The sequence below is a fragment of the Myripristis murdjan genome, unplaced genomic scaffold, assembly GCF_902150065.1.
Source record: "Myripristis murdjan unplaced genomic scaffold, fMyrMur1.1, whole genome shotgun sequence".
Classification (NCBI taxonomy): domain Eukaryota; kingdom Metazoa; phylum Chordata; class Actinopteri; order Holocentriformes; family Holocentridae; genus Myripristis; species Myripristis murdjan.
In genome coordinates, this window is record NW_021941814.1 from 17,742 (window position 1) to 32,248 (window position 14,507).

Consider the following 14,507-nt stretch of genomic DNA (forward strand, 5'->3'; position numbering starts at 1 on the left):
TGATGAGATTTTATGAGATTTTTAGGTTCTGTGTGTTGGATTTAAAGTAGCCTGTCTGTCTCTCCCTGTCTCTCCCTATCTGTCTGTCTCTCCCTGTCTGTCTGTCTCTCCCTGCTGCTCTCTGTCTGTCTGTCTCTCCCTGACTCTCCCTATCTGTCTGTCTCTCCCTGACTCTCCCTATCTGTCTGTCTCTCCCTGTCTCTCCCTATCTGTCTGTCTCTCCCTGCCACTTGCCATGATCTGATGGGACCAGCCTCTGAAGGAAATTACAAAATGTGCCCATATTTCTTCTTCTGCTGTAGCTGGATAAAAATATCACACCACCTGTTAAAATGCACCAGAATACAGGAAATGGGGTCTGCTCATTACAGAACTCACTGGGGGAGGCCCCCCAGAAGTTCCCCCGTTGTCCCAACCACATTTTTTTTTGCTTCCAGCGCTCATGCCTTTTTCACTCTTATATGAAAACAGTAAAAACAAAAAACGCGGGAAACTCCACCCTGCACATTGAGAGGAGGTCAGTCCATTTACACAAAATCAGACGTAGTTGGTGAGGTTGCAGCTTCTTCCTCATGACCCTCAGTCCATGTCAGCCAGTAAAAACATAGAAGAGTTTGCTTTTTTCACCACAGATTGTAAAGGCAGGATTCAGATCACAGTCAGCTGAGGACGTCGGTGTATCGCAGCCTGACAGCAGCAGAGACATTTCTGATGTGAGTACAGAGACACTTGGTTTGTACCACAACACTTACAGCGTCAGCCTGGCTTTCAGGGCAGCCGTCACAAATATTGGTGTTTGCCTTTATTAGCAGAGAAAAAATGATAACTAGTATAAACATCAGTCACTAAAGAAAGAAAATACAGATGGTTTGTCTGTTTGTGTGATGAGCTGTGAGTTCACTGAACTGAACTGCCTGGTGAAAGAAAGTTTAGGATCAGATGCGGCACAGGGTCAAGCGATGAAGTTAAAAAAATGTCTGTGTAACGTTACGCCGTCAATCCACCTGTTACCATGCCAACATGTTGACCATTATATTGTATTTGAAGTACAGGCTGTTTTCTGTTGCACATGCACATGACCTGTGTAATTGGTGGATCTTAATATAGCCTATAATTTATTTAGATGTATATGAGTCCACCAGTGTGTGTGTATATATATATATATATATATATATATATATATATAATACCAATTAGTAGGCAGCTTTGTACATGAGCCTTTTTTCCCTGTATGCAAACTTTAAACTTTACATTTGGTTTTTGGAACACAAAAAACTTGGCCTTGGTTTTGCTGTTGAAGTTGATATAATGATACCTGTCAGGGACGGTTTTTGCTATGGGCAATGTGGGCAGCCGCCCAGGGCTAGAGTTCTCATCGGGCCTGAAAATTAAGACCCGACCCGACCCGGGCCGGACTGGGCCAGCCCGAGGCCTGACCCGACCCGACTAATTAGCCGAACTTTAGGCCCGACAGCCCGATAAAGCCCGAAAAAAAAAAAAAAAAAAAATCGCCCCTAATCGCCAAATTCGCCATTATTTAGCAGTGCCGGTCGGCCGCGGCACCGGGGCACCATCAGTCGGTATCAGGCGGGCCGGCCGCGGCACCGGCCAGCATGAGGCAGCTCACCTGTCAGATCCGGCAGACCTGACGGGTGGGCGCGGCCGGACGGTGCCGCGGTCGGCCCGCCTGATGCCGACTGATGGTGCCGCGGCATGTGCGGGTCAATACGGTAGTCTAGAAAACTGGAGATTTTTTTTTTTTTTTCTCGTGCGCCCCCAAGTAGATTGCGCCCTGGGCAGTTGCACTGCCCATAGCAGAAACCGTCCCTGCTGCCGAGTCTGCCAGCACAGCGGGATGCTGCTGCAACTCTCTCTCACTTGTTTGCGCTGCGCTCGCACAGCTGGTTGTCTGTCTGTCACTGAAAGTTTAGCCTCCAAATCCAATCCAGTCTCTCACTCTCTCCACCAGTCACATAAAAATGAAACGTCATAATCAATAACAGAACACATAATTCTATTTTTTTTTTATTTTAAAAAAAAAAAAAAAAAAAAAAAAAAAAATCCCCACAGAACCCGAAGCCCGACCCGACCCGCCCAATTCACGTAAATTTTAAATTTATGTCGGGCCGGGTTCGCGCAGAATATGAGAACTCTACCCAGGGCGCAATCTACTTGGGGGCACACGAGCGCCCTCCTAATATCGCTCATTTCCACTTGAGGTTGGTGCAGTGGGTGCTGAGGCGCCTCTACTATCACATCAACTTGCTGCTGAGAGTCATGTATATCTACAACATTAGGCTATACGTGCGTGCGTGCGTACGTGCGTTCGTACCTCACAATTTCACTCTGCAGGCGCCACTGATAACAGCTGAATATTTTGCCCACTATTTGACTGACTTTAAAAATGGAATAAAAATCATGGGAGATTTCTAATCAGGGGTGGCCCGGTGGGCCGATGTGCTAAGTGGGCCGACAGTCCCCCGACACTTTTTTTTTTTTTTTTTTTTTTTTTTTTATTATTATTATTATTGAAATAGCTGACCGTAAGATCAGTAGATCAGCGGCTGATTGACACTGGGCTGGCCCAATCACATTGCTAAACAAACCCTTTTGCGTAGTTTGGTCCCGCCTGCATAATGATTTCGGCAAATAAAGTCATTGCAAGAGTTTGTTTACTCAGCACCGGGCCGGCCCCTGAGACACGCTGCTCTGCGGCCCATTGGTTATTTCTCTTCACTGACACGGGGCTGGTCCAATCAGATCACAGCCTGTGGCTCGGTGCGCCGGTGTGCAGTGCAACGCGGGTCGAACGTTATCTCATAGGATCTACTGAGATGGAGAGGAAACGCAAAAGTGGCGCAGAGAAACTGCGAGGAAAAAAAGCGGCTGTCAATTTTCAAACCGATCGGACTTTTTCGCTTTTTCGTAATTTATCAATATGAATGAAGAACAAGCCCAAACAATGCGAGAGGAACTCAATTCCCGATGGTAGAGCGGATAGTGCCCCTGTCTGCTGTGCAGGCGGTCTTCGGTTCAATTCCCCACCCGGACAAAAGGTGGGTCTTACTTTATTAGCCTACCTCACTTTGTTGTTAACCATGACAGAGAAGTGATTCTTATCATTCTGCCTGTCACTGGCTAGATGACACACACAGTGGCATTTAGGGTTTCTGTCATTTTCATTTCTGTACTCTTTTTGTGAATTTGTAACCCAGGTGCTAAATTATTATTATCATTATTATTATTATTATTATTATTATTATTATTATTATTATTTTGCCTTGTTTTGTTTTGGGTTTTTTTTTTTGTTTGTTTGTTGTTTTTTTTTTTGCCTTTTTTAATGCCTTGTTCTAAAACTTTATGGGGAGATATATATACCAATCGAATCAGATTCAGATTTAAAGGATTTGTGTGATATACTTTGTTTGTCGCCATGACCTTCCTATGTGCAGTTTGGGCTCATTCTCCATTCATGTTGATAGGCACCTGCACTTACTGATCTGAAGTAGATGCCCAAAAGGTGTTGGCCAGTTGTGGCCTGTTCAATAGAATAAAAAAGTTCAATTCCTATTCATCTATTGTATTTTATTGTTCCACTATAGTACTATAGGCCAGTATGATTGGGGCAGCCAAGTAATTTGACATATTTGAACAATTTTTTAAAAAGTAACGTAATAGTTACTTTTCCTGGTAATTAATTACTTTTTAGTAGAAGTAACTAGTGACTATAATTAATTACTTTTTCAAAGTAACGTGCCCAACACTGCTGATGACAGCTAACTAATTGCATGGCATTATGGCTTTAAAGAGTTGCACAGTTGGTAAACACATTTAAGAGCAAAAAGACCGGAAAGGTGTGCGTTATCGAATGTGGTGGGCCGGTCTGGTCCAAAATGCCCTGGCCGATTTTTTGTCCCAGTCCGCCCCTGTTTCTAATAAACAGATTTTACCAGAAGGAACTGTGCTGTATAATAGAGTAACACTGTAGATTATAGCCAGAAACATACAACATAATTAGTTCAAAGTTGCAGTGTATTTTTTTTTTTAAACGTTTGTTTTGGGGGTAACAGTTCGGGAAGAACTTATTGTTTTAACTTGTAGTTATTACTGAACTAATTCCTTCCTATTCTGTTATTACAGAGTTTATATGACCTATTATTATATATAACCTATATTTTTATTATTATTTGACTGCTGGGTATCTAATCTGTTATTATAAGGTGCTGTCTGACCCAAAAATGAGCAAATTCTGGACATTTCAGAGGTGGAGTTATAACCTCTGCAGCATTTCATAAATGAGATGTGATTTTATTTGAAAATGACCTCATTACCAACAAACAGGCAAACTACAGTGTTTGTGTAAAATGTTGGGGTAGTCATGGATACTCTCACGGCCTCTGAGGAGTCTCAGCTGTCGTTTACCACACCAGCAAACTTCAGTACTGGAGGCTGGTGACAGGCCTGGCACTGACAGACAGACTTCACCCATCCTCGACAGCACTCACTTGTGTTTTGGTGTAAGCACATACTGACAGTTTTTTTGTTTGTTTGTTTGTTTAAGTTTTTTTTTTTTTTTTTTTTTTTTTTTTGGCATTTCTGCTTTATTTGACGGTCACAGTGGAGAGAGACAGGAAAGGCAGGGGAGAGAGAGGGGATGACCTGCAGCAAAGCTTTCTCTGTTAGAGCTGCAAACCTTTGGAAGACAAAACCTACCAGTATCAAACAGTGCTCTACCTTCTCTAGTTTTAAATCACAACTGAGATCATGGCTGAAACACAACCAATGTGGTAATTACAGTCAGAGTACTTTGTAGTTGTTAAAGTGGAGAGGTTTTTTTTGTTTGTTTTTAAATGCAGTGGCTTAAATGATTATATTTTTATACATAATGATTATCCTCTGTACAGCTTTATGCCATAATTCTTGTATGGACTGTGATGTAAGGTGCAGGGAAGAACTTAAAAGGCAACCATTTCTTTGCATTTTTTACATTTATTGCCTGATTATTTACAACCCAAGTTTGAAGAAAGGAAACAAAAGTTATGGAGTCCCTTTTGCGTGTTGCCTTTTAATTGGGAAACACCTCCCATCTCTGGGAGTCATGTCCAAATAAGGCAATATGCATCACACAGCAGGTGGATGTGACTCTCCTACATTAAGGGCCGCTAATACACGCAACATGTGAATTAAACGTAGCTATCGAGCTAACACTGGGACAGTGTGGCTGGTCAGGTTATCTCACCAGGGGTGGAGCCAGATGTTCTGTCATGGTTTTGGACATCATTTTCATGGACTCTGTGTTTCTTGTGCAGATGCTGTTTTATTTTGTATTTCTGTGTGTGTCCTCATTGTATTACATCACTCCTTTCAAGTTTGCTGCCAGTTATCAGTCCCACCTCTTCTCAGTCAGCGTCAGCCGAGTCGGTGTACAAGCAGCTGCTGGTTCATTCAGATTGTCTTGTAGCTTTTGTGCTGAGCTTTCCAACATTTGAGCCTGTGACTGTTTTTGACCTCGCCTTGCCTTTGACTCTGATTATGTCCATGCACATGTAGCTCTGCCATGTTTTTGACTCCTGCCTGTTTTTGTTTGAGATTCTGCCTGCTCCTTATCTGTGCCTCTGCTGTTTTGACTGACCACCTGTGTATGACCTTTTGCCTGGCTCTCAGTAAACCTCTGGTTGATTTTACAGCTGCTCTATTTTTTGTGGTTCCTGCAGTTGAGTCTTTTCTTGGGTCTTGGTTGTTACAGGTTGTAAACATTCGGGGGTTTGCCCAAACCTACAGAGGTCCAGAGACACGCTCCACCCAGGTGAGTTTTTTCCCATTAGCTGCAGCTACATGCACTATGTTTGAAGCCGTTTGAGTTAACTGGGAAAAAACAAAATAGTTGCCCTTAAAGAATATTTTTGTTACTCTTGTGTTGGAGTAAAGTTCACAGAATAAATGTTTAGCTGACAAATCTGCTGCATTTGAATCCATGCCATAATTATCTAGGCTGCTCTAACTGCAAATCAAGGTACTTCAGTACTTTCAAGGTCAACAGAAGAACATTTACTCAAATTTTGTTAGCCCTCCAAATTCCTCCAAAATACCACGCTGACACAGCAAGACCTTGAGGAGCGCCCCAAAAAATCATGCTTTGATTTGATTTTGATTTGTTTGCCTCGTTATTTCATTCCAGCTCAGTGGAGCACTGCAAGTGATAAGTAAATAACAAGCAGGGCAGCAGGAGAGTCACTAAGAAACTGTTGTGTATTTTGCCCAGTGCAGGCTGAACGATGGGCCAGACATCCAGCAAAACGATAGACAGAGAGACGATAGAGGTGTCAGCTCTTGGTCGGCCTTTCAGCCTCGGGATGCTGTACGACTGCCGCCAAGACTCCCTGATTCCTGGTAAGACTTTTTGTCCCCTATCTTACACCTGGCGCAAAGCAGCACCAAGCATGATGCAAGTGTCTTTGCTGGTTTCCAACCAGTGCAGTGTCCACATTGTGGAAACAACAAAGTGTCTTGTGTCCCTCTGGGCTCCATGGGCATGTTGTTCTTAAATGCCCCTTTTCCACCAAAAAACACCTGGTGCTGGTTCGGAGCTGGTGCTAGAGCCGGTGCTTAACTGGTTCCAACAAAGAACCGGTTTGCTTTTCCATCGGCAAAGAGCCAAGCGGAGCCACGTCAGAGCCACGTCATGACGTCATCGTGAAACGTGATCAGGTGGGTGTGCGAGACGCTCGCTCGGAATCACAACAACAAACATGGACGCCCCACCGTAGCGATGCAAATACTGCTCGTGTGTTTACAAGCCTACAATGAGATCCAGAGGCAAAAAACGCAAATATTGTCGTATTCGTGGTCGGAACAAACGGTGAGTATGTTTAGCTTTATGTTTGTAGCATTCGCTGTCTGTAACCCCGCCCACCAATGACGTGGTGGGTCGCGTTTGGAACCAGTTTGGCCGGTGCTAGGGCGGTGGAAAAACAAAGAACTGGTGCTAAGTCAGGCACTGGTTCCAAACCAGCCCTGGAACCGGTTTGGTGGAAAAGGGGTAAAAATGAGCAGAGCTCAGCTGCAGTGTTGCTGCGTTGCTGTCTTGAGGCTGAAAGTGTCTGAGCAGCAAACAGCAGCTCTGAGATCAGTGCTGCAGGTCTCTCTGCTGTCTGAAGCTCATCATCAGACAGTGATGGTGGCCTCCATAGGGGGCGCCGGCGAGCGTCCGCTCTGCTTGTCCCACACACAGGGCAGGGACGCTGCTTCACCTCAGGGAGCTCAGATGGAGTCCTGATCTGCTCGGGAGCTTTCACTCCGTCTCCTTCCTTCTTACCTGGAGAATCCTCCATTAGAACAGCAGCCCACCAAGGTGGGACACACCTGGCTGTTAGAGGGGACGGGAGACGGAGCTCTGATTGGTTTACCCAGGAATATGAGTATCATATTATTACATGAAAACTTTGTTGTTATAACAAGATGTTTTTCACGTTATAACAAGACATTTTAACATTTTAACATGATATTTTCACATTATTACAAGATATAACCATATCACATTATAACAAGAAACTTTTTTGTTATAACAATATAATATTTATGTTTATTTTGTATATATTTGTATTTATTTATTATAAATTGTATAACATGAACCTTTTCATTTCATATTGTTATAACAAAAAAGTTTCTTGTTATAGTGTGAGAAGGTTGTATTTTGTAATAACGTGAAAACATCATATTAAAACATGAAAAACATCTTATTATAACAATACATTTTTCACTTAATAACGTGATACTGATACATTTTTCTTTTCTGGCATGGCAGCAATACGCTTCTGTAATCCGCAACTTTTCAAATATTTATTTTATTTATTTATTTCTCTCTTCTTTGGATGCACTATTACCATTTGATGTATGACAGTAGTGATCCAACCTTTGTCCATTTCATGAAAACACTTTCCATTTCGTGCTCTGATCATTCAATGTCTGGTCGCTGTTTCCTGGAAAATGATGATGCTGCATAGAAAGGGATGTATTTTATGCTTCTGCTTTGTTTGGAAATAAATAAATACAAGAGGCATTGGTATTTAGCCTGAGCAATGATAGTGACTGACTCAACAAAGAAAAGAGCACCACCTACAGAACCCAAACTCCACCAACAGAAAATCCAAGGAAAAATAGATCAAATTACCTCCCACATCATGACTGACAATCTCTTAAACAATCACAGTTGGTTTTCAGTGCTTTCTGTAATTACTTTGTTGTTGTACTAATTTAATAATGTGCTTTAATTGGTAATCTTGTATAGAGCACATTTTTAGCTGTGCAAAAAGATAGAAATGTCTTGTGTGTGTTTGCTGTTATATAACAACATGTTTGATGATAATAAAGTCAAAAAATGATGTCTACTTTCACCACCATTTTGAGAAAAAAATCTTTCAATCATGATGACAGTTGTGGGTAGAAAATAACTTAACCAAAGTCAGTTCAGTGGTTTATTAGATACAGTACCAGTCAGTGTTTGGACACACCTTCTCATTCAGTGTTTTTTCTTTATTTCTATTATTAAAACATACTCTTGTTTATATAACACTTTTTTGTTTTCTATATAATCTCTTTTGATGTCTGCAGTATTAATCTACAGTGTAATGTAGAAAATAAAAAAAATAATGAAAAGCCATTGAATGAGAAGGCATGTCCAAAGTTTTGACTGGTACTGTACATACAAAGTCATCATGCACCATGTACATTCTCATCTATCATGTACTTTGCCGAAAGGATTTAACCCTATAAAGCCTGAACTATGAAAGAATTGGCAGAAAATTCTAATTTTTTGAAACTGAACCCTTTATTTAGTCCTATTACAAAATACATAAAAAATAATAAAAAAAAAAATGTTATTACACGACCTTTCTGGTGTATGATATATGATATGTACTTGAAGTGCCAATGGTCCAGGGTGAACAGGGGAAGTGTTCAAAGGTATACAACAGTATTTTGGTCAAGTATTGATTAAACTGAAAACGAAAAAGCCATTTGTAACATATATGATACAAATAGCTTTATAGGGTTAAAAAAAAAAAAAAAAAAAAACACTGAAAAGATCTGGAGCTTGGATGTGTGCTGTCAGAAATTCATTTATTTTTAACTCTGTTGCAGGCTTGACACTGTGGGATCGTGAAGCTCTGGAGAAGGATGCATGAGAAAGACCCCAACCCAACAATGAATTTGAGATAGTTGCATCTGAATCACTTGAGGACAAATCTTCATCATTAAATGTTGACGCCTCCCTGAAGGCAAGTTTCTTGGCTGGACTGATAGAGGTTGAGGGCTCTGCCAAATACCTAAATGACAGTAAGATTTCCAAAAATCAGGCCAGAGTGACACTCAAATACAAAACTACAACCAAGTTCCAGGAGCTGTCAATGAATCATCTTGGAAGAGGCAATGTGAAACATCAATACGTTTTTGAAAACGGAATAGCAACACATGTCGTCATAGGGATTCTTTATGGGGCACAAGCCTTCTTTGTATTTGACCGTGAGGTGTCTGAAAATGAGGATCATCAGGACATTGAAAGCAACCTGAAGGTGATAATCAAGAAGATTCCCTTCCTTGCAACTGAAGGCGAAGGTTCCTTGCAAATGAGAGACATGGACATTGGAAATATTCAGAAATTCTCCTGCAAATTCCACGGTGACTTTAACCTTCAGAAAAATCCTGTGTCCTTTCAGGATGCAATACAAGTCTACCAAAGTCTTCCAAAATTACTGGGAGCAAATGGAGAAAATGCCGTGCCAGTGAAGGTCTGGCTGATGCCCCTGAAAAGTTTAGACTCTGCTGCAGCTCAACTTGTCCGTCAGATAAGTATTAGATTAGTAATGGAGGCACAGAGTGTCCTGGAGGACTTGAGTGAGCTAGAAATGAGGTGCAATGATGCAATGAAAAACAGCACAACCCAACACTTCCCACAGATTGGGAAAAAGCTAAAAACCTTTAAAGAATTGCTCTCTGAGTACAAGCTGGAATTCCAGAGGACCCTGGCAAAGAAACTTCCATCAATCCGGGGAGGAGGGGAAGAGGAGGCTGTGCTTGCAGAGATGTTGAAAAAGAGACATTCTTCTCCATTCAACAACAAAAACCTGAGTGAGTGGATGAGTTGTAAAGAGAGAGAAATCAGCACTTTACAATCAATCACCAACATGATGAAAAACACCAAGATTGTCACATCTCGCCATGTACTAGACAAGGAAATCAACAGTGCTGAGCATGCTGTGTGCTTTGCTTTCACCTCACTGGAGGATGATGAACCATACCTCTCAGATTTATCAAAGTACTTAAAGGAAACACCCCAACCAGAGAGTCTTCAAGACATCACATATCAGACTTATGATGTAGAGAAGGAACAATGGTACTTTCCACAGGAGGTGATGGATGCTGTGAGGCAAAAAGCAAAGCTCTTCAATGAGTTTGCATACACCAACATGGATAACAATATTTGTTTCCTTATAGCAGGCACAACAAATGAGAAACAGAGAGGTGCAAGCATCCACCTTTATAAAAAAGGCTCTTTGGTCAGTGAGAACTTTGAGCCTCCTTCAAAGCCTGAAAAACCAGCAGTAAGTGACACAACCCACAACAGTTTGACAGTGAAGATTTCCCCACCAGGATTCGGAGCAGAAAACATCACCCACTACTCTGTTGAGTACTGTGTCAGTGGAGAAGATGACTGGCAGCAAATGACAGTATTGAAAGCTGGAGAAGTCACAGTGTCCAGTCTGACTCCTAACACAGAGTACTTGTTCAGATGCAGAGCAGTGTGCTCAGTTGGAAAAGGACCAGTCAGTAAAGACAGTGGTCCCATTACAACCTTACCCACTAGTCCTCCTGGAAAACTGCAAGCTGAACCAAATTCAAATGAGCTATTAGTTAGCTGGGAGAAACCTGCTGAGATTGACAAAGGTGTCACCATTTTGAGCTACATTGTAGAGTATGTAAAAACAGCTCCTGGGGTGAAACATGAAGAACTTGAATGGAACGAAATGAGGTCAAGAGCTGAAAAGGCCATCATATCTGGGCTTAAGCCAGAGACAGAGTACGCTGTCAGGGTCAGATGCAATTATGGTGTAGCTGGTAGAAGCAAGGAAAGCATCACAGTTAATGTGCAGACAAAAAAACAAGTGCGCCTCGCAGAATTCCTCAAACGTACAAGCAAACGTCAAAATTCTGCATCACCCTCAGTCTACAAGCTACCTCTGAAGAAAGAAACTATGGACATAGATGGATGCAGGTGCTACAGTTTTGGCAAAGTAACCTTCAGTCGAAGTCGTACAATAATGGTTCTTGGAGCAACTGGATCAGGAAAGTCAACTCTGATCAATGGAATGATCAACTACATTGTTGGTGTAGAGTGGAATGACAATTTCAGATTCAAGTTAATTGATGAGGGTCAGTTGAGATCACAAGCTGAAAGTCAGACCTCTGAAGTCACTGTGTACAAAGTCAACCATCAAGAGGGATTTAATATCCCATATTCGCTGACCATAGTTGACACTCCCGGTTTTGGGGACACAAGAGGGATAGAAAGAGACAGGGCGATCACAGAGCAGATCCGGAGTCTTTTCACCTCTGCTAAGGGAGTCAGTGAGATTGACGCTGTGTGTTTTGTGACCCAGGCTTCTCTTCCACGGCTAACACCAACACAAAAATATGTGTTTGATTCAGTGCTGTCCATTTTTGGTAAAGATGTGGCAGAAAACATCCGGATGCTGGTAACATTCGCAGATGGTCAAAGGCCACCGGTCCTTGAAGCAGTTAATGCCTCTGGAGTCCCATGCCCTAAAACAGATGCAGGACTTCCTGTCCACTTCAAATTCAACAATTCAGCACTGTTTGCAGACAACACATCCATCAATGACAAATCAGGTAATACAGATTCAGATGAAGACATGGATGATGATAACTTTGATCAAATGTTTTGGAGCATGGGTGCCAAAAGCATGAAAAACTTTTTCACTGCTTTAGAGAAAATACCAACCAAAAGCTTGCAAATGACCAAAGAGGTTCTTAAAGAGCGCAAGCAGCTTCAAACAGTCATTGAAGGTTTGCAGCCACAAGTTAAAGCTGGATTAGCTAAACTTGAAGAAATAAAGATGATAAAACAGAAACTTCAAGAACATGAAGCTGCCATCTCCACAAATGAAAATTTTGAGATTGAAGTTGACATTATCAGGCCAGAACAAATCCAGATTACAAAAAAAGGAGAGTATATCACCAACTGCCAACAGTGTTCAATAACATGCCACTACCCCTGTGCAATTGCAGATGATCAGAAAAAGCATGGCTGTGCAGCCATGAAAGATGGCAGGTGTACCGTGTGCCCAGGAAAATGTGTTTGGACGGTGCATTTCAACCAGAAGTACAGGTGGGAGTATGTTAAAGTTAAAGAGAAGCGGACACTGAAAGATCTGAAGGAGAAGTATGAACAAGCTACACAAGCAAAGCTGACTGTTCAGGAAATCATTGAGAAGCAAGAGGGAGAGATTGCAAACCTTCAAGATGTGGTAATGTCCCTCATGGAGGAGTCAGCGCACTGCATTGCTCGGCTCAAAGAGATCGCCTTGAGGCCCAACCCTCTGACCACTCCAGAATACATCGACCTGCTCATTGAAGGAGAAAAGTCAGAGGCCAAAGAGGGTTACCTGGCCCGAATTCAGTCTCTGGAGGCAATGAGAGAAAGAGCAACAATTATATCTAAAGTTTCCAAACAAGGAAAACGTACAAAAACCGAGCAGGAAATGTATGGGGGAAAACAGAAGAGGCAAAAAAAGCAAGCTGACTTCCAAGATTTTTTCAAACAATAGAGGAGAAAACTCACTTGTGGATATTTCTAGTGAAGCCTTGTCATTAGATCAGGAGAAGATCTTCTTATCTGCCTTAATAAAACCACTGCAGCTTCTAATGCTGTGAGCTGCAGACACACACTGTCATGATAATGGACACTCTGAGAGGAAATCATGGCTCCAAGGAGCAAAATTAATCTTAACAGCTGTCTAGATGTTGGAATTAAAACAGTTTTCGTAATTTGATGTGAGAAAATGTTAGGTTTTTTAATATTTTATTAGTAAATCATTGATTTCTCTTAGTATTTTAGAGTAATTGTTGTTTTTTCTGTAATGCAATTAGGAATGAATTCTTAATAAACATAATGGGAACATCACTGCTGTTAATGTTAAGTATTTAGATTTGTGAGAATTGCCCAGTTTGTCAGAGAACAGAGGAACTGATAAACTGCTAAAAGTAGAGCACAAATAGAAAAAAAGTCTTTTTTTGTGTGTGTCCAGTGTGGAATTTGTTGTCAAGTTCAAGTTATACAGATTGTTGATCATTTGTTATCAATCATGAGGCATTTTTGTCAGCAGTGGTAACTTTTATTTTTGTTCCCTAAAATTGTCCTTTGATTTTGGTGTTATTGAAAATAAATGTTAAAAAATTCAAAGGCTGATACTTGTATTTGTCAGAGTGGAGCAGGAAATGCATGAAGAAAAACCAAAGAGGCATAAAGGCTGTTAATCCTCTATGATCATTTAGCAGTTATCGACAGTCAATTTAAATCCATGAAATCACCCAGCCTTATTACTTATGTATTCAAAAAAAAAAAAAAAAAAAAAGCACATTCACTCAACACTGATATGAATACAAACTGGCCCTGAGTGATTTTCAAGTTTAAATAATGGTAATAATGACATCAGTGTTTTTGAAGTGGGAGGCTGGCCTCTTCAAGGGGGCTCCAAAATGTTTCAGTGGAGACACAGAAACAATGGTTACAAATAAATTATTTTAAAAATATATGAATAAACTGATATTTTATTTATAAACATAAGCTTACACAATAGATTAAATACCTGTGATTCATTTAAAGAGATAGTACAGGTAGTACTGGTTACTTTTACGAACCTGAAGCCTGTTTATGTGTGTGTGTGTGCAGAATGCTGATGGGCAGTATCAGGCATGTAGCTCAGTTGTTGGATGTTTCTGAGGTCACATGGCTGCTCCATGATCACACAGGCATCCAGAGAAAAGCTCAGACAGGCAACTTCTCTAAGCTTAGTCCAAGGAGAGGCTCACTAGCCTCAGACTTTGCTTTACATCTGACCTGATGAGGACAGGATCACTTCCACATGGGAACATGAGGCCCTGCTGATTGTACCCTCTACATCCCCTGTAACTTTTTGTTCACAGTGTGCACACTACTGCATTTTATCCAAAATGGATAATTCTGCTGCTGAAAGCCATTTGCTGATGGTGATTATATCTAGTCTCACAAGCCACTTGAAGATTGTTGAAGGGTTATAAGGAGCTGGAAGAGCAAGCTGAACTTAATGACTATGTAATTAATCCGAATCACCTGCTGTTTGTCCGGTCAACTTGATGGCTTTGCTGCAGGTTTTCCTTGATGAATTAAACATTAATACTACAAGATATATTACACTTAACACGAGTCAGTGAATCTTTCCTCTGCATAGGTA

General features: G+C 41.3%; 1 protein-coding gene across 1 annotated transcript; it reads left to right on the plus strand.

Moving 5' to 3' along the window:
• Positions 1-684: 684 nt before the first annotated feature.
• On the plus strand, positions 685-13,198 carry LOC115356804 (uncharacterized). The gene is given in 4 exon segments (XM_030048067.1): positions 685-713; positions 5,747-5,806; positions 6,268-6,390; positions 9,139-13,198. Coding segments are annotated over 2 exon segments (3,819 nt in total). The 5' UTR covers positions 685-713; positions 5,747-5,806; positions 6,268-6,275; the 3' UTR covers positions 12,843-13,198.
• The last annotated feature ends 1,309 nt before the right edge of the window (positions 13,199-14,507 follow it).